General features: G+C 38.7%; 1 protein-coding gene across 1 annotated transcript in view; it reads left to right on the forward strand.

Moving 5' to 3' along the window:
* SLC49A4 (solute carrier family 49 member 4) overlaps positions 1-18,732 on the forward strand; it is a 96,952-nt gene that overhangs the window by 18,247 nt on the left and 59,973 nt on the right. The window contains exon 3 of the mRNA XM_004036182.4: positions 13,428-13,693. Coding sequence (XP_004036230.1) covers positions 13,428-13,693 — 266 coding nt within the window. The remainder of the gene's footprint in view (positions 1-13,427; positions 13,694-18,732) is intronic.

Here is an 18,732-nt window from a genome sequence, read left to right on the forward strand (position 1 = left end):
GACTGATACCCATGTAGCCATCACTCAGCCCAGACTCCAGAAGTCTCCTGCATGCCCCTTCCTGCTCATAATCCTCTCTCTCCCTCCTGTATATCATCACAATCATGAATGGATAGAATTTTCAAAGTAGACTGAGTTGAAATTTATTAAGAATATATTCAAAACCTGTTGCAAATGTTTATTCTTTTATTTGAAATAAGGATTTGCCTTAGATTTGTTTTCTGCTTAATACCAAAGGGGCAAACAATTAAAACTTTATGTGCAACAAAATGATTAGAGGAACAAAATATGTTAGAGGCAGATGTTGATAACAATTTAACATATAATTTAAAAAGTCAGTAGGATTATTTGAAAAATCATATTTTATTAAATAGAAGTTTATGTATTTTTGCAAATTCATTACATATTAGTTTAAAAAAATGAATCCTTACTTTGTACCATGCATTAAAACATATTCCTGATGGATTGGAGAGCTGTGTATTTAAAATGAGACAGGATAAGGGAAAATGAATCTTAAAGACATTGCTTTATTTCCCAAGCATGAAAACAATGAAAGTGGTGGCTCACACCTGTAATCACAGCAGTTTAGGAGGCCAAGGCAAGTGGATCACTTGAGGCCAGGAGTTCAAGACTAGCGTGGCCAACATGGTGAAACCTCGTCTCTACTAAAAATACAAAAATTACCCAGGCATGGTGCATTCCTATAATCCCAGCTACTCGGGAGGCTGAGGCATGAGAATCACTTGAACCTGGGAGGCGGAGGTTACAGTGAGCCGAGATTGCGCCACTGCACTCCAGCCTGGGCCACAGAGCAAGACCCTGTCTCAAAAACAAAAACAAACAAACACAAATCACAAAGGGAAAGATTTGTGATTTGGGTTTTCAGGTTAGAGTTAGGCTAATATTTTGACAACATTTTCCAGCTTTATGCTTCACAACAGATTATAAAATTAAAATGCAAACTGGGAGAAATATATGTTGCAAATATAATAGATAACTTATAAGTAACATGAGCATTTTTGAAAATTGAATAGAAAAATGGACATAGTAGACATGGCTAACAATTGTTGATTCTCAGATTTCATCATTTAAATGTATAATTCAACAGTCAACATTTATTGACAGCATATGTATATGTTAGTAAAGTACAGACTGAGCTGTGTAACAAACCAAAAATATTGAGGCTCAATAAGGTAGAAGTTCATTTTTCTCTCAAGGAACAATCTAAAACAAGCTTGTCCAATCTGTGGCATGCATGCGGCCCAGGATGGCTTTGAATGTGGCCCAAAACAAATTTGTAAACTTTCTTAAAACATTTTTTTGTGTGACATTTTTTTTGTGAGTTTTTTTGTGTGACTTTTTTTTTCTTTTAGCTCATCAGCTGTCATTTGTGTTAGTATATTTTATGTGTGGCCCAAGACGGTTCTTCTTCCAGTGTGGCCCAGGGAATCCAAAAGATTGGACACCCCTGGTCTAAACAGTAGTGGGCTATTCAGGGGAAGTAGGCAGCTTTGTTCTGAAAGGTCCTCCAGGACCTAGGCCCCTTCTCTGTTGTTGCTCCAGCATCTCCTAGGGTGATATTATTGTCTGTATCATGCTGTCATTCCAGCCCACAGGAGGGGAAGTGGGATATCCAAGGCAGGTGACTGCATCTTCTTTTTTTTTTTTTTTTTTTTTTTTTTTTTGAGATGGAGTCTCACTGTCACCCAGGCTGGAGTGCAGTGGCATGATCTTGGCTCACTGCCACCTCCACCTCCTCCTCCTGGGTTCAAGCAATCCTCCTGCCTCAGCCTCCTGAGTAACTAGGATTACAGGCACCTGCCACCATGCCCTGCTAATTTTTGTATTTTTAATAGAGATGGGGTTATTTATGTTGGCCAGGCTTGTCTTGAACTCCTGGCCTCAAGTAATCTGCCCGCCTTGGCCTCTCAAAGTGCTGGGATTACAGATGTGGGCCCCCATGCCTGGCCTGTTTGTGTCATTTCTAGCCATATCCCATTGGTTGCAGACTTAAAACTTGGCCACATGGATCTGGAAGAGAGGTTGGAAAAGTAGCTCAGCAGCAATGTATGTAGTTAAACTCAAGGATGCCATACCAAAACAAAGAAAGGGAGAATAAATAGGCAGAGACAGTTAGGAGTCTCTGCTGTCAGATGCCTCCATGTGTCCATGCGCTCCCCTCTTCCCATGTAGAGAACATATTCATCCTTCCTCAATGGAGAAAACTCAAAGTCCTGTCCGATTAATGCATCCAGCTCAAAATCCAGAATCTCTGGGCTCTATCAGATCCTTGTGACTCTCTGAGAGTAATTTCTTTGATTATTGTTTGTGGCTTTTGGCTTTGTCCTCTGGAAGGCTCTTTTTTTTTGTCCATTATTCCCAGTGACCACACCTGAAGTGGTTGTTGGACATTTCACTTTCTGCTTGATGCTGATTTGGGAAACTAAGATTACTTTAGGGATCAAGCAGTCTTAATCCTTGGTAGAAGTGTTTTGTAGTATCTTGGCAATACGCTTCCCTCAAATGCTTAATAGTCTTTTGGTCTATTTACATCAGGTAGGTTCCATGGAAATATAGCCATGCCAAAATATTTCTCCTTCTGCTTATGGTTCTTATACCTGTTGAATCTCCTCTTTACTTTACCAGCTTGGGTACCCATCCCAGATTTTCTCAATTTAGTGGTATCCACGTTGGTGCCATCTGAAAAAAGTAGGCCTGGGAAGGAAAATATCACCCTTAACCTAATTTTTGCTGCTAGACTGGCTCTGAAGCACATTTTATTTCCTGCCATTTGGATTCAGAAGCAACCTGAGGCTTCAAATTTCTGGATTCTCATTAAATTTATATTGCAGGCCTCGGGCAGAGAAACTCCCTTAGCAGAGCTCTTGTCCCTTCCATCTCTGCTTGCAAACCAGCTAATTCTTTATATCTCTCTTGTGCCATCCTAAACTCAGTAAGGAGCAAGAAACACAGAGTAATGTTCTGATTTTTTTCCAGCAAATCCCAGGTCATCACAAGCAGTGGTATTGCTGCGGCCACAGGTCACCTGCCTTTTCTGCCTACAGCCTGACCACTAAGTCAGTGCCAATATGTTGTGCCTTTGTGAATGCAGCACCCCAATTCTTGAGCTAATTTCTCAATTAGAGGACAAATTAAGTTGCTATAATGAGAAGATCTCAAAATAGAGTGGTTCAAACAAGACAATATTTCTTTCTTATTATTAGTCCAGAGTAAGCAGGTGGGCTAGGGCAGGTAGCAGTTCTGATCTACGAGGTTGTCTAGGGACCTGGGTCCCCTCTATCTTGTTACCTTCTCCCCAGGGAGATGACCTTCATAGTATAGTCAACAGCCAGTTCATCAGCACAGTGGTCACATTGCACCCACAGGAAGAAGCAGAGCAGGGAGAACAGTTCTGTCTTCATGGAGGTGACCTTGAGGTCCTCCTGCTCTAATCTCATTGGCCTGAACTTAGTAATAACAAGGCCCCAGCTATCTGTGAGGGGCGCTTTTACTCCTGCAAAAACTTAAGGTCTTCTGTAACTAAAAGGAAAACAGAATGACCCTGGGGTAATAGTTAATCATCTCTACCACAGGCAAATTGGCTACCTATTTGGGAGGAAAAGACCATTTTGTATCCTCATGTCATATGATGTGTCAAAATAAATTCAAATAAACAAAATGGTTAAATATTTAGCTGAGAAACAATATATAGGGGTATTTATCTGATCTCCACATGGGAAAGATATTTTTTCGAAGCATGAAAATAAAGGAAAATCATAAAGAGAAAGGTAGATAGATTTGAGGAAGAAGAAGTCAGAGAAATGTTTTCTTGCCTCTTCCAGCAACTGCAGTTGCTGCCTTTGAAAACAGAGGAAGAGGGCCCTGAGCCAACGAATGCGGGCGGCCGCTACAAGCTGGAAAATCAGGGAAACAGATTCTCTTCTAGAGCCTCTTGAAAGGAACCCAGCCCTGCCAACACCTTGATTTTAGCCCTAGAGTCCCATGTTGGACTTCTGATTTATGGAACTGTAAGATGACGTGTTTGTATTATTTTAACCACTGAGTTTGTGGTAATTTGTTATAACAGGACTAGGAAACTAGTCACCAAGTTTTGCATATGTGTGTGTGAGAGAGTGTGTGTGTGTGTGTGTGTGTATTTTTATTTATTTATTTATTGTTTTCTTTGTTTTTTTTTGTTTGAGATGGGGTCTCATTCTGTCACCCAGGCAATTGTGGCTCACTGCAACCTCGATCTCCTGGGCTTGAGCAATCCTCCTACCTGAGCTTCACAAGTACCTGGAACTACAGGCATGTGCCACCACACTCAGCTAATTTTTTTTTTTTTTTTTTTTTCGTAGAGACAGGGTTTCACTATGTTCCCCAGGCTGGTCTCAAACTCCTGGGCTCACATGATCCACCTGCCCTGGCCTCCCAAAGTGCTAGGATTGCAGGTGTGCACCACCTTGCCCAGTGTGCATGTATCTTTAAATAGTAATGCTCTATGCTGATGAAGCAGACACTGTCAGCTACTACTGATGGGAATGTAAATTACTACTAATCCTCCTGAAAAACAGTTTGCGAGTATATTTCCTAAGATCTAGAGTGTTCACACATTTTAACTTACTGACCCTAAAATAATTTTGAAAGTAGCTAATATTCACATACAAAGATTGTCACACCAGCATTATTAATATTAGCAAATAAGTTGTTGGAAACAACTATCCAACATTAGGAAAATGGTTAAATGAGATTTTATATATCTGTATAATATAATATCACAAAACCATTAACAATTATTATAAAGAATAATGAAATGAGAAAATGCTTGATAGACCATAAAATGACTTAGTGCATAAGCTGTATATTCAGTATGGTATCTGTGGTTACCTATGTACGATTAAGTATTGATTGATCAAGAGAGTGAGAGATGCATTAGGGAAAAAATTGAAAGAAGAAAAGACTGGAAAATCAAAATATTAGTAGTGGTTGTCTGAATTGGGGTATTCCATTTATAGATGATTTTTTTCTTCTTTATGCATTTCTTTTCAAAATTTTCTACTATGAATATGTATTAATATATACTTTTAAACAAAAAGACAAAAGTTATGTGACAAGAAACAAGGAATGAAACAAAATGAGGGGAGGTAGACATCTTTCAGACCAGGACTAAGGCCATTTTTCCCCTGTGCATTGCTGAGAGATTATTGTATATGACCTTAATAAAAATCTTGTGAGAGAAACCGGGCTTGTTGGCTCACACTTGTAATCCCAGCACTTTGGAAGGCTGAGGTGGGTGGATTGCTTGAGGCCAGGAGTTCAAGAGCAGCCTGGCTAACATGGTGAAACCCCATCTCTACTAAAAATATAAAAATTAGCCGGGCGTGGTGGGGTGTGCCTGTAGTCCCAGCTACTCAGGAGGTGAGGCAGGAGAATAGTTTGAACCCAGGAGACAGAGGTTGCAGTGAGCTGAAATCACACCACTGCACTCCAGCCTGGGCAACAGAGTGAGTGAGATTCCGTCCCAAAAAAAAAAAAAAAAAAAAAAAAAATCTTGTGAGAGGCCAGCCACTGTGGCTTATGCCTATAATCCTAGCACTTTTGGAGGCCAAGGCAGGAGGATCACTTGAGGCCAGGAGGACTAGCCTGGGTAACATAGCAAGACCCTGTCTCTACAAAAAATTTTAAAATTAGGTGTGCTAGTGTGTGCCTGTAGTCCCAGCTATTTGAGAGGCTGAAGTGGGAGAATCACTTGAGCCCAGAGGTCGAGGCTGCAGTGAGCTGCCTTCGTGCCACTGCATTCCAGCCTGGGAGACAGAGCAAGACCCTGCCTCAAAAAAAAAAAAAAAAAAAAATCCTGTGAGACAAAGTATCTTTGGAGAAATTGAAACAGAAAGAGAATGTGATTTTCTAAAGATTATATGGTTAATAAATTTAGCTAAGACTAGAAGCTAAGCCCTGTGATAGCTAATCTAATATTATTTTTACTGTATTTTTTTATGTATTTTCTATAGCTGGTACTTGGTAAGTTATTAAAAGCTTCTTTAGGGCCAAGACTGTAATGCTCATCTTCATATTCCCTTTAGTGCCTAGCTGCAGGTGCCTTGACCATAGCAGATACTCAATAGATATTTTTAATTGAATCATTATTGGCCAAAATTAATAAAGGATACAAAAATAAAATAGATTTTTGTGAAAGAAAACTGAGGCTGTGATACCAAAGTTTTTGGAATGCTCATTACTTTTCCACCACCACCTCTATTTCTCTTTTCCTGTGTTCCTTTTTCCTGTAGTTAATTCATAACATCTCTAACCCTCTTTATTGCCCATCTTTTCTTGGGCTAAATAAAGGAAAACTATTTCCAGCACTTTTGCCATTTTCAACATCAAAAAAATCCTATAAACACATGACTTTTTTTTAAAGTTTTTTTTTTTAAAGAATATGAGCTAAGAGCTTATTTTGATATGGCATAATTAGGAATTGGGAGAAAGTTTCTGAACTATTGACCTAATGAGTTTTGGAGGTAAGTATTTTTATGTATTCTAAATTACTTCATATTAAAAATATATAGAATTTAAATTCTGAATACTAGAATAGCACTGAGGAAGTATCTGCCAGATTTCTAAAAAGCCAACTCGAATGTTAGCATCAATGTTAGTCATAATAAACTAGAGGTTTATAAAGCAGGTTGATGAACAGAATAAAAATATTCTGTACTGTGTGTCTTTGGATTTAAGGAACATTGGATTTTCTTAACAATCAGTAATTTTTTTATTATTAACAGAGAACCTTCAGAATGGGATCATGTGAGAGAGTAGAGATTTGTGGACTGATGAAATTAGCTATAATTTTGATTTCTAGTTCTGGCTGAGCCATTAGCTAGTTGTATGACTGGAGCTCCCTCCAATACTTTTTAAAGAAAGGAAAGTTATAAAATTATAAATGTGATTTTACATGTGTTATTAACTTTCTGGAAGGGGTTGGGTTATCTAGGTGAGGTCTGAAGTCACTTCCGGCTCTAAAGATTTTAATTCTAAAACATCATATTATTTAAGTAGAAATAATTTAGGAGTCATAGGTATTTCTTCCAGGATATCAGAAAGCAAAAGGTTAGGATACCAGAATATTAAATGCAAGCTAAAATGTCAACTACATTAGAAGATGTGAACTGTAGATCTTCAATTTGAACTTCAGCTATTGGCGTTTGTCTGAAAAGCTATAGTCAATTGAATGATACAGAAAGAAATGCAGCTGTGCACCAGCTCCATCCCACGCACCCCTGCAGGCATTGTCCTCTGTGGGCAGGGGCACTAATCGAGGGCAGTGGGACTCTGCAGCACACCTGGGGCTGAGCCTGGCTGGGTCCTCTCCTATTCCTGCCAGAGGCTAGCAGTCTCAGCAGTGCTGATGCTAGTGGGCAGCACCAGGTCTCCCTCTCTAGTCTCCACCATTCCTGCTCTGCCAGTGCAGGAGAAGTTCCCCTCTGATATGGTTTGGCTGTGTCCCCACCCAAATCTCATCTTGAACTGTAGTTCCCATAATCCCCACATGTGGGAGAGACCTGGTGGGAGGTAATTGAATCGGGGGTGGTTACCCCCATGCTGCTGTTCTTGTGATAGTGAGTGAGTGTCGTGAGATCTGATGGTTTTATAAAGGGCATTTCCCCTGCACACACTGTCTTGCCTGCCACCATGTAAGGCATGCCTTTACTCCTCCTTCACTTTCCACCATGATTCTGAGACCTTCCAGCCATGTGGAACTGTGAGTCCATTAAACTTCTTTTTCTTTATAAATTACTCAGTCTCAGGTATGTCTTTATTAGCAGCAGAGAATGGACTAATACACCCTCTCTCATTCACTTTTCCATCTGGCTTGTGGGGACGAGATGAGCCAGACTTCAGAAGTAGACAGAGGCTAGGTAAGGAGGAAAAAAAGGGAAAAGGAGAAAGACTTCAGAGAAGAGGGAAGAAAAGGGAGTTGGGGGCCGTGGGTTGGGAGGTGGATGGAGAAACAGGAGAGAGTTAAGGAGTCAGTATGAGGAGACTGGGCTGAAGGAGGAGGCACACATCTGCTTCCTGACAGATCTCTCACAGCTTGACCTGCAGAGGTGCAAGAGAAATGCAGTCCATTAACTGTGAGGATACACCTGCTTTCATCAGGTGTGGAGTTTCAGGTAAGGAGGCAAGAGTCAGACCCCTTGAATTAACTAGTCCATTACTGGACAACTGCCTTTCTGCTCCAGAGCTTATTGCCCAGAAGACAAAACTGCCTCCTCACACTCCTAACTTCTGCCCACCCTTCCCAAGTCCACTGTGCTTGAGACAGTTATGTCACATTGGCCTTGCTTTTAAAACACCCTAAAACATCCTTTTTTAAAATGTCACATTGGCCTTGCTTTTAAAACACCCTAAAACATCTTTTTTTAAAAGCTTTATTTTGAGAATATTAGTCATCTTGTTTTTTGTATTACTGAATTTAAACTTGTTAAAATTTATCAATAGAACTGATCTGAAGTATGCATTTGGATAACTTAGTGAAGTTTTGGAAACGCAGTTTAGTTGCATATTTCAGTGACTGCATGTCCCTGTACTGGGCCCAGTCTATGAGTTCCCGAGAGCATCCACACTGCCTTAGCACTATGGGAGTGAGGCCTGTGGGGACTGCTGCCATGATCCTGACCTACAAGGACCTTAACTTTTACCTAGCAAAACAAAACTGAGGCATGTAATGATGACAAACAATTAATATTAAACTGTGTGGTTGACTTCACTGTACTGAAGATTATGAATCCCCCTCCTTCGTGTTTCTTTGTTGTTTTTAATAGTCAGCCCAGATCAACAGGTATTAGTTTCTGAAAGCCAGCTTCTTTCATAAGTGCTTAGAAAGCATTAGGATAATCGTGAGTTGCGTTTTATCTTTTAATGTGTGAAAGTGGAGAGACTTTTTAGTTCAGACTGTTCATTTAAGCTGGATGTTTTTTCTTTTCAGTTCACTTCACTAAGCTTATATACCTAATTTTTATTCCTGCATCTGTTTCTTCTAGAAATAGTCTAAATCTAGATTTCGATTTCCTCATGAGTCTGACTTCCATGCTGAACACTCCACTGAAACTGCTTCTACTCAGACCACAAATGACCTCTTCTTTGCTGAATCTGGTGGTTACATTTCAGTTATCATAAACAATCTTTCTGTTTGATGTGATGTTGTTGACCACTTGCTCTTATGTTCTTGGAACTCGTCTCTCTTTAGTTGCTGTGATACCAGTCTTTCCTCTTTTGCTTTTTTTCTGCCTTGTAATGGCTCCTTCTCAATCATCTTGCTCGACTCCCATTCCTCTATTTTTAAAATGTTGTTATTCTCCAGTGTTTCTTCCCCACCCCAATCCACCTACAACTTATATTTCTCAGCTCAAACTGCTTTTCTTAGCTTCTGGCCTATATTAGCCACATGTTAGATATTTGCACAGAGTTATGGGTGCCCTCCCAGTATCCACCCCCTCTCCTTGCCATATATATTGTATCACCTTAACGGTTCTCCAGACCATCCGTCCTCCACCTCCCCACTGTGTTGCTAGTACCACTTTAAACCATGCCATAGAGTCCCTGTCCTGGATTCCATGCCTGAGGGTGTCCCATTCCGGCTTTCTTTCAGCCTTGCCCTTCCATGTGGGTTGAGGATTTCATAGGGCCAAGGGGATGTGCACACCCTGCCCTCTACCCTCTAGTCTTATGCAGTAGCTACACAAGACCCCAGAAATAGGCCTTACAACAAGCCTGTTTCCCAGGCCTGCTCTTCCAAGAGTAGGCTGCATCCCTGCTGTGTACTTCCTAGGCCTAAGGGATAGCTAAGGGGCAGCTGTTTGGAGGGGATAGTTGGAGCTTAGATGGAGTTGGACCTTCAGCTCCACATGCATATATGCAAAGCCCTGATATATAGGCCAGGGCCAGAGGTCAGAAGAGAAGAAGGACATGCAGAGACCTCCATCTGTACTCTTGTCATAGGCAGCATAAGCATAGGGCAAGGCCTAACTATTGCCTTCTTTTTCTTTATATTCCTGCTACAGTGCTAGTATCACTGTACTTTTAGGGATTCTTAAGGGCAAGGGCTTTAGCTTTTTAATTTTACATTCTCATTTGCCTGTCACAGTGCCTACCCAACACATGGTGACTATTCAATATATGTTTGTTGAATTAAGTAATAAATGCATAGTTACCATTTTATAATTATTTTATTTCCTTTATTATCATTTTAAAGAGGTTATGGTAATGTTCATATGATTTTATGATGTCTTAGGGTCAATATTTTTCCAGAAAAAATGTATGTCTAATTTGCATTCCTATTAAATGGAAAAATTAGACTTAATGTATAAAGCAGAATTTTATTTTTAAATATCTTTTTACAGATTTATTTCGTAAAATGATGTTTGTTAATGGTAGGTGGTAGAAAATAGTGTCAGGCAAGCATGACAATCTTAATATTACAGATTACTGTAACATCACAGTCCCCAGGACAACAGTGCTTATGACCAGTTATAACACATTAGAAGCTGCTGAACCCTGAGGGACGCTAGGATATAAGTGTCAGAAGGAGCAGGACTAAGTTCTGGAAAACTACAAAGTGCTGGGAGGGGTGGGACTGGGTTTCCCTGCCAGGTTTCTCATGAATTCAGAGGATAACTAGTTCTCCTACTGAGCTTGTTTATGAGGAGTGTATGTATGATGACTTTTAATACAAAAGCATGTAATTATCTAAAATTGGAGTAACTTTACAACACCACATAAGCTTATTTTAATTCCTGAGATGGTTTTTAACTATAACTTATATGCCCTAGATTGGCCTCCCAAGTTCAAGGACCTTTAAACCAAGAACCCATCTGAAGTGTCCCTGGTGCTATTCCTTCTTTGGATACTACTTTAACACATACTGTATCGTAGTGAGAAATGTTCTGGTCTAAGAGTCAAGTAAACTGGATTTGGATGGCCCTTAAATTATCTGAAACTCACACATTCTCTGACTCTTAGGTCAGACTCTGCTGCTTGGGTAATAGTCTATTTGTGATTCCACTGAGAGGTGACAAAGAGTTAAGCCATGGCAATAATTTGAGTTTTATACCTTAACTATGAGGAGCTTCACTTTGCTTCTCTTCTCTTCTCTTCTTTCTTTCTTTCTTTTTCTTTCTTTCTTTCCTGTCTTTCCTTTCCTTTCTTTTCTTTCTTTCTTTCTTTCTCTCTTTTTCTTTCTTTCTTTCTCTTTTTTCTTTCTTTCTTTCTTTTTCCTTCCCTCCCTCCCTCTCGTCTTTCCTTCCTTCCTTCCCTCCCTCCCTTCCTTTCTTCCTTTCCTTTCCTTTCTTTTTTTTTCCTTCTTTTTTTTTTTTTTTGAGACAATATCTTGTTCTGTCGCCCAGGCTGTAGTGCAATGGCACAATCTCTGCTCACTGCAACCTCTGCCTCCCAAGCTCAAGTGATTCTCGTGCCTCAGCCTTCTGAGTAGCTGGGATTACAGGCATGCGTCACCATGCCCAGCTAATTTTTGTATTTTTAGAGGAGGTGGGGTTTTGTCATGTTGGCCGGGCTGGTCTTGAACTCCTGGCCTCAAGTGATCCACCCACCTCGGCCTCCCAAAGTGCTGGGGTTACAGGCATGAGCCACTGTTCCCAGCCAGGAGTCCTACTTTCTTATCAGTCTTTTTGTTTGTTTGTTTTTCATTTATTTCTTCCATGTTCTCCTTCTACCCTTAACATTTTTAGACGTAGTAAAGTTTACTCATTCCAAGCCTTCTAGTTGACATGAGTCTAATACCTCATTAAAAGTATCAAATATCAAAGCAGTTACTTTATGGGTCATCACACACTGTCTCATTGTTGTGCCATCACATGCAATGATTAAAACCACTTAATGACGTTATTGCTGGAACATTTCTGTAATAAAATTGCTGTGGGACAGCTTTGGTTCCACTGGCTTTTGGAGGACATAAACAGTTTAAATTATTTCTGTCATCTGGAAAATAATTCCCCTTACACAGACAGATTTTTAAATGTCTTGAGTTTTTTTAATTTAGTAATATCAATATCAATGACACTTGGAGCTATGTTGCCTTCATATAATTTTTCCAACATAACGAAGCTATGGGCAGCCCTAATTCACATATTTCACTTCCCACTCACTTCTGTTTCTACATTAGGGCCCTTCCTCTGCCCATGTGCCTGTTTATTTTTCTCTTCTGCATTCAGCAAACTTTTCTAACTGGCTTAAGATGGCAGTTTAAAAAAAAAAAAAGAGGATTTGAGACCCACATAGTGCTTAGAAAGCAAAACAAGCAGAAGAAAAAGATGAGTTCATATCATGAAAATGTCACATGTACTGTCCCTTCCCTTTCCTCTACCTCCAGGGCAAGAGAGGTTGACACATCTCCCTTTCTTGTCTATGCTTTCTTTGGACTTCTGGCCTCTTTTCTACTTCAAGGCAGCTCTTAAATGTGAACGTGTATATTGGGGGTGAGGGAGTAATGGGAGAAAAGAGTTGGTCAGCAAGGAACAGGAGTGCTAAGGAGAATATTGGGAAAAGGTCAGCAAGAGAACAAATGGAATGGAAAAAGAAACTGCTTTACATTAATCCTTACAATTAAAGTCAGAATTAGAGTATGAGAACTGGAAGGGACTTAGTGGTCCTGTCATTACAGTACCCTAACCTAACAGATGCTCCGTAAATGCATATTCAACTTCAACTGATCTCCTCATTTCACAAGGAAAGAAATGGAACCCCACAAAGTTAGGTATTGTTCAGGGCTAGCCCTTAGCTCAGCTGGAACCCAGGTCCTCCGGTTCCTCAACTACCTTTTCTATTAGAAGATATTTTAATGAGTCTTTCATTTTTTGTATTTCCACCATTTGGCAAAGAGTGGGTATGAAATGTTGAGCTCAACTATAAAGCTGGTGGCACTTAGTAGGTCTGTTAATGAGTGGCAGTCTAGTAGAAGGAGTATGGATTTTGGAATCAGACCTGGATCTAAACTTCAGCTCTGCCTGTCAGCGCTTGGGCAAGTTTCTTAATCTTTCCAAATCTAGGATTTTTCATCTCAGTAAATGGGGATCATAATAGCTACCACTTAGTGTTGTTATAACAACTAAATGAAGCAAGGTTCTAAGTACTTACAGGAAGTACTTAGTTTGATGCGTGGCACAAATCATAGGTCACAGTAAATATTTGTGAAATGAATAAATGGTAACTATTACTATGTTTGATCCTCCCTCATAGGGAGTCAAACATACCTGTTTTAGAAGGTAAATCAACATGTCTTTTAGGCATGTCATATTGTTTACAGATACGTATACTTATTGCCATAGTTAAAAACTGCTGTTTGGCTCATTTCTTTTTGTCTTAGAAAATGCCTGTTTCAAATACCTCACAGCCTTTTAATTTTTAAATTCCAGATTAATTCATGGAGGACAGATGTTAAATGGATTGGCAGGTCCAACTGTAATGAATGCAGCACCATTTCTCTCCACGACTTGGTTTTCTGCAGATGAAAGGGCCACAGCCACAGCTATTGCATCAATGCTCAGTTATCTTGGGGGAGCGTGTGCATTTTTAGTTGGACCACTTGTTGTTCCAGCTCCCAATGGGACATCACCTCTTCTTGCTGCAGAGAGCAGCAGGGCACATATTAAAGATCGCATAGAGGCTGTGTTATATGCAGGTAATTTGAAGTTTATTTTCTTCTTGTTATACTTTGTCTTTTATCTCAATCATCTTCACTCTACTTTTTGTATAACAGATACCTTCATATGAAATACTTGAGAGGACTAATATGTAAATTTACATACACTGTGCATTCCTTGTCATATGATATAGAGATGCTTAATTAAAACTGAACACTCTTCCTAGGAAGTTAAATTTTAAATTTATTATTGCCACATGGAGGGGTATTTCTTAATTTTAGTCTTTTCATCTATTTACGGTTAAGCACTGTATAACACATTTTCTATGTCCTCTCTAGATATCTTATCAGGATATAAAACGTCATGACTGACAATAACCTTTTGTTAAACATCTATCTGTTGGTAGATGTTAAGCCCGTTTTCTCCCTTGTAGTTTCTCCATTATTAGCCATGTTCTGTAACCTTATTTACCTTGATCATCTACAGTTTATCCTCATTTCCTACTCTCTGTATGTTTAGTCTGTTATTAGGGATACTGACCTTTCTAAAATATTCTTTGAATTATTTTATTTCTAGAGTCAAGCCCTGGTCCACTCTTATAGTATAGTCTCCTACGGATTTTCATAGATATAGCCCCTCTCTCTATATCCCTGTTTGTTATTTCCTCTGCATTCAGAACACTTTTTTGTAGGTGTTTACTATATGCCAAGCACTGTGCTAAGCACTAGGAATTGGTAAGGTCCACGATGAGACAATTATAATACAAATAAAGATATACAGAGGTTGGGAGACCTAACTTGTCTGGGTTTGTAGGGAAGTTGAGGGGGCAGGAAGGGCTTCAACAAGAATGTAATAATTAAAGTTAAGAATTTTGTAGGAGTTCACCAAGTGTTTGAGTGGTTAGTGTATTCCATACAGAGGGAACAGTAACTGTAAAGGCGGGGAAGGTATGAGAGAGCTCAGTATGTCTAGGGAACTGCAAGTAATTGAGTATGGCTAGAGTGGTGTAAATGTTTGTGTTTGGGTATGGGTAACAAGTGGCAGAAAATGAGACTGGAATGATAAGGGACCCAATTATACTGAACCTTGTTTTAACTTTTTTGTTCACTTATCAATTTCACAAACATGTTTTGAACGCCTATGTATCTGTCACTATGTGAGTCACTGAGATAGGCATGGTTCCTGGTGTAACAGAACTTACAGTGTCCTGAATGGTACAGGCAGGTAAACAATTGTAAAATAGAGCAGTGAGTATTATAAACCAAAGGCCTACAATTGCTCTGAGAGCTCGGAGAAGGAGCACCTAACCCAGATTTTGGAGGTAAAGTAGAGCTTCCTGGAGATGCAGCTTCTAAATCAGAGCCTGAGGAATGAGAGAACGATGGTTAAATACAGTAGGCAGGAAGATTACACTGTAGAGAGGAAACTTAAAGGAGAAGTCCAGTGAAGGGAGACACCCTGGTACATTCAAGCCCAGAGTGGCTTAGATCTAGTGAGAGTACTAGTAGGTGAAGCTAAAGAGGAAAGCAAGCCCCACGCAAACCTTCTAAGCAGGCCTGAAGGGTTTAAGGTTCACCACATTGTAGGCAAAGGCCACACTCTGAAGACCTGTATGTCAGAGAGTTATTTGATGACATTTACATTTCAAAATATGGTTTAGAAGGATTAAAACTGAAAGCAAGGGTAGCAGCAGTGTATAAAGCATTTCACCTCCTTTACACAACTTATTCCTTTTAAAGAAAAAATAAAAATGTAAAAATGAGTAAATAAAACTGAACGCAGGTGAAACATAAGTTTTAAACTTTATTTTGGTCATGTTATTATTTTTATTGAAAACCTAAGCAATGATTGTAGTTTTTACATGATGTTAAGCACTGTTAAGCATGTATTAATGCAGTACATGCAGCTCATGGTTCTCATGCAGTCAAGCAGAAGCCCCTGCTCAAAGCTTCCCAGTTCCTTCTTCATTGCTTTCATGTTTGCCAATCTGCCTTTCCGAAAGACTGTCCCATGACTTCATTCTATTCAAAATACTGTACTAGAATTGTCATTTTAAAAAGTTAGAGATTCTTAAATTATTTCCGACAAAGGTAACATAAGAAAAGTAAACTACAGATCCAAATCTCAGATGAGTATAAACACAAAAGTCCTGAACAAAATACTAGCAAACTGATTCCAGCAACATATATCATAAAACGGATGATATACCATGACTAAATGGGATTTATTCCAGCAATGCAAGGTTGGTTTAACATTCAAAACTCAATTTATGTAATGTATCATATCAGCAGATAAAAGGGAAAAAACATGATCATCTTAAAAGATGAAGAAAAAGCATTTGACAAATCCAACACCCTTTCAATGAACTGGAAACAATCAATGAATTAGGAATAGACAGGAACTCTCTCAACCTAATAAAAAGCATCTATTGGAAACCCACAAGAGGCCTGGCACAGTGGCTTGTGCCTGTAATCCCAGCACTTTGGGAGGCCGACAAGGGAGGATCACTTGAGGCCAGAAGTCTGAGACCAGCCTGGCCAACATAGCAAAACCCCATCTCTACTAAAAAAAAAAATGGCCGGACTTGATGGCACATGCCTGTAATCCCAGTTACTTGGGAGGCTGAGGCACGAGAATCGTTTGAGCCTGGGAGGCAGAGGTTGTAATGTGAGCCAAGATCACACCACCACACTCCAGCCTGGGTGACAAACAAACAAAAAACCTGCAGGTAACATCACATTTCACTTCTAGGGTTATGAACAAGACAAGGATGTCCATTTTTCCATGCCTTTTTAAAACTGTGCTGGAGGTTCTAGGCAGTATCACTGAACAAGAAAAGCAAAAGATATCCAGATTGTAAAGGAAGTAGTAAAGAATATCTCTGTTGAAAATGATGTGATCTTGAATATAGAAAATTCTCTGGAGTTCACTAAAAACTATTAGATCTAAAAAAGATTTTAGCAAAGTTTTATGGTACAAGATTAATATGTAAAAATCAATTGTCTATATATTGGCAATGAACAATCTTAACATGCAATTCAATTTGCAATAGCATCAAAAAGAATAAAAGATTTAGGAATAAACTTAACAAATGAAGTGCAGAACTTATAATCTGAAGACTACCACTGTTGAAAGAAATTAAAAAAGACCTAAATAAATGGAAAGGCATTCCATGTTCATGTTGGGAGGTTTAATATTGTGAAGATATCCCCAAGTTTATCTGCAAATGTAGTGCGATCCCTTTAAAAATCCCAGCTGCCTTTGTTGCAGAAATCGACAAGGCGATCCTGAAATTTACATGGAAATGCAAAGGACCAGCAATATCCAAAACAATCTTGAAAAGGAACAAAATTGGAGAACTCAGCCTTCTCAACTTCAAAACTTATTACAAAGCTATAAGATAGCATAGTACTGGCATAAGGATAGGCATATAAATCAGTAGAGTAGAAATGAGATTCTAAAAAAGTGATACTGCCTAGAAACGCCATTACATTTATGGTTAATTGATTTTTCAGAAGGGTCCCAAGATAATAAGGGAAAAAGTCTTTTCAGTAAATGGTACAGGAATAACTGAATATCCAAATTCAAAATAATGAATTTGAACCCCGTTGTTAACTCAAACCTAAATGTAAGAGCTAAAACTATAAAACTCTTGGAAGAAAACTAACAAGTAAATCTTTATGACCTTGGATTAGGTGAAGCCTTTTTATAAAAGACACCAAAAGCACCAGTGACAAAGGAAAAAAGATAAATTAGACTTCATCACAATTTAAAACTTTTGTGCTTCAAAGAACCCAGAGAGTGAAAAAGACAGCCCACAGAATGGGAGAAAATAATTGCAAATCATATATCTGATAAGGGACTTATATCCAGATTATATAAAGCATTCTTACAACTCAACAACAGAAAGACAATGCCATTAAGAAGTGGGTAAAGGACTCAAATACATTTCTCCCAAGAAAATATACAAATGTTCATCGAACACTTGAAAGATACTCAGTGTCATTAGTCATTAGGGAAATGCAAATCAAAACCGTGATAAGATACACTTCACACCCAGTAGGATTGCTAGAATCAATAAAATGGAAAATAATAAAGTACTGGCAAGAAAGTGGAGAAATTAGAACCCTCATACATTCCCATATGTGGGAATGTAAAATGGTGTAGCCGCTTTGGAAACAGTTTCACAGTTCCTCAAAATGTTAAACAAAGATTACCATACAATCCAGAAATTCCATTTCTAGATATATATCCAAGTGAAATGAAAACATACACCCATGTAAAAATGTATACATGAGCATTATTTATAATAGCGAAAAAGTGGAAACAACCCAGATGTCTATCTACTGATAAGTGGATGAACAAAATGTGATATATCTGTGCAATGGAATATTATTTGACAATAAAAAATACTAAAGTACTGATACATACTCCAACGTGAATGACCCTTGAGAACATTATGCAAAGTGAAAGAAGCCAGTCATAAAAGACCACATATTATATGATTCCATTTATAGGAAATGTCCATAATACTCAAATCTATAGGGACTAAAAGTAGATCAGAGGTTGCCTAGGGCTGGGAGATTGAGAGTAATGGTTACAGAGTTTCTTTTTGGGTTGTTGAAAAAATTCTAAAATTGATTGTGGTTATGATTGTACAATTCTGCTGGTAAATGAAAAACCACTAGATTGTGCACTTTAAATGTGTGCATTGTATGTCATGTGAATTATATCTCAGTGAAGTTGTTTACAAAAATGCCAGTAGATGGTCAAAGAATATGAATAAGGCAATCATGCAAGACATACAGGTGGCCAATATGCATATTTTAGGTGCTCATTCAGTATTACTAATAATTAAAATAACTCTAAATTAGAACAGTTCATTAACTTCTTATTACTCCTTAGATTGACAAAGAATAAACAGACTGAAAACACCAAAAAAAAAGAAAGTAAAAAAAGGAATCTGCTAACAATCTTGTGTTTAAAAAAATAGGAATCTTTAAATTTCTAACTGAATTAAACAGAATTATCTGTGGTTAATTGTCTTATAGGAATGTTGTCCTTTTTTGCTAAGAAT

This window comes from Gorilla gorilla, chromosome 2, assembly GCF_029281585.2.
Source record: "Gorilla gorilla gorilla isolate KB3781 chromosome 2, NHGRI_mGorGor1-v2.1_pri, whole genome shotgun sequence".
NCBI lineage: Eukaryota > Metazoa > Chordata > Mammalia > Primates > Hominidae > Gorilla > Gorilla gorilla.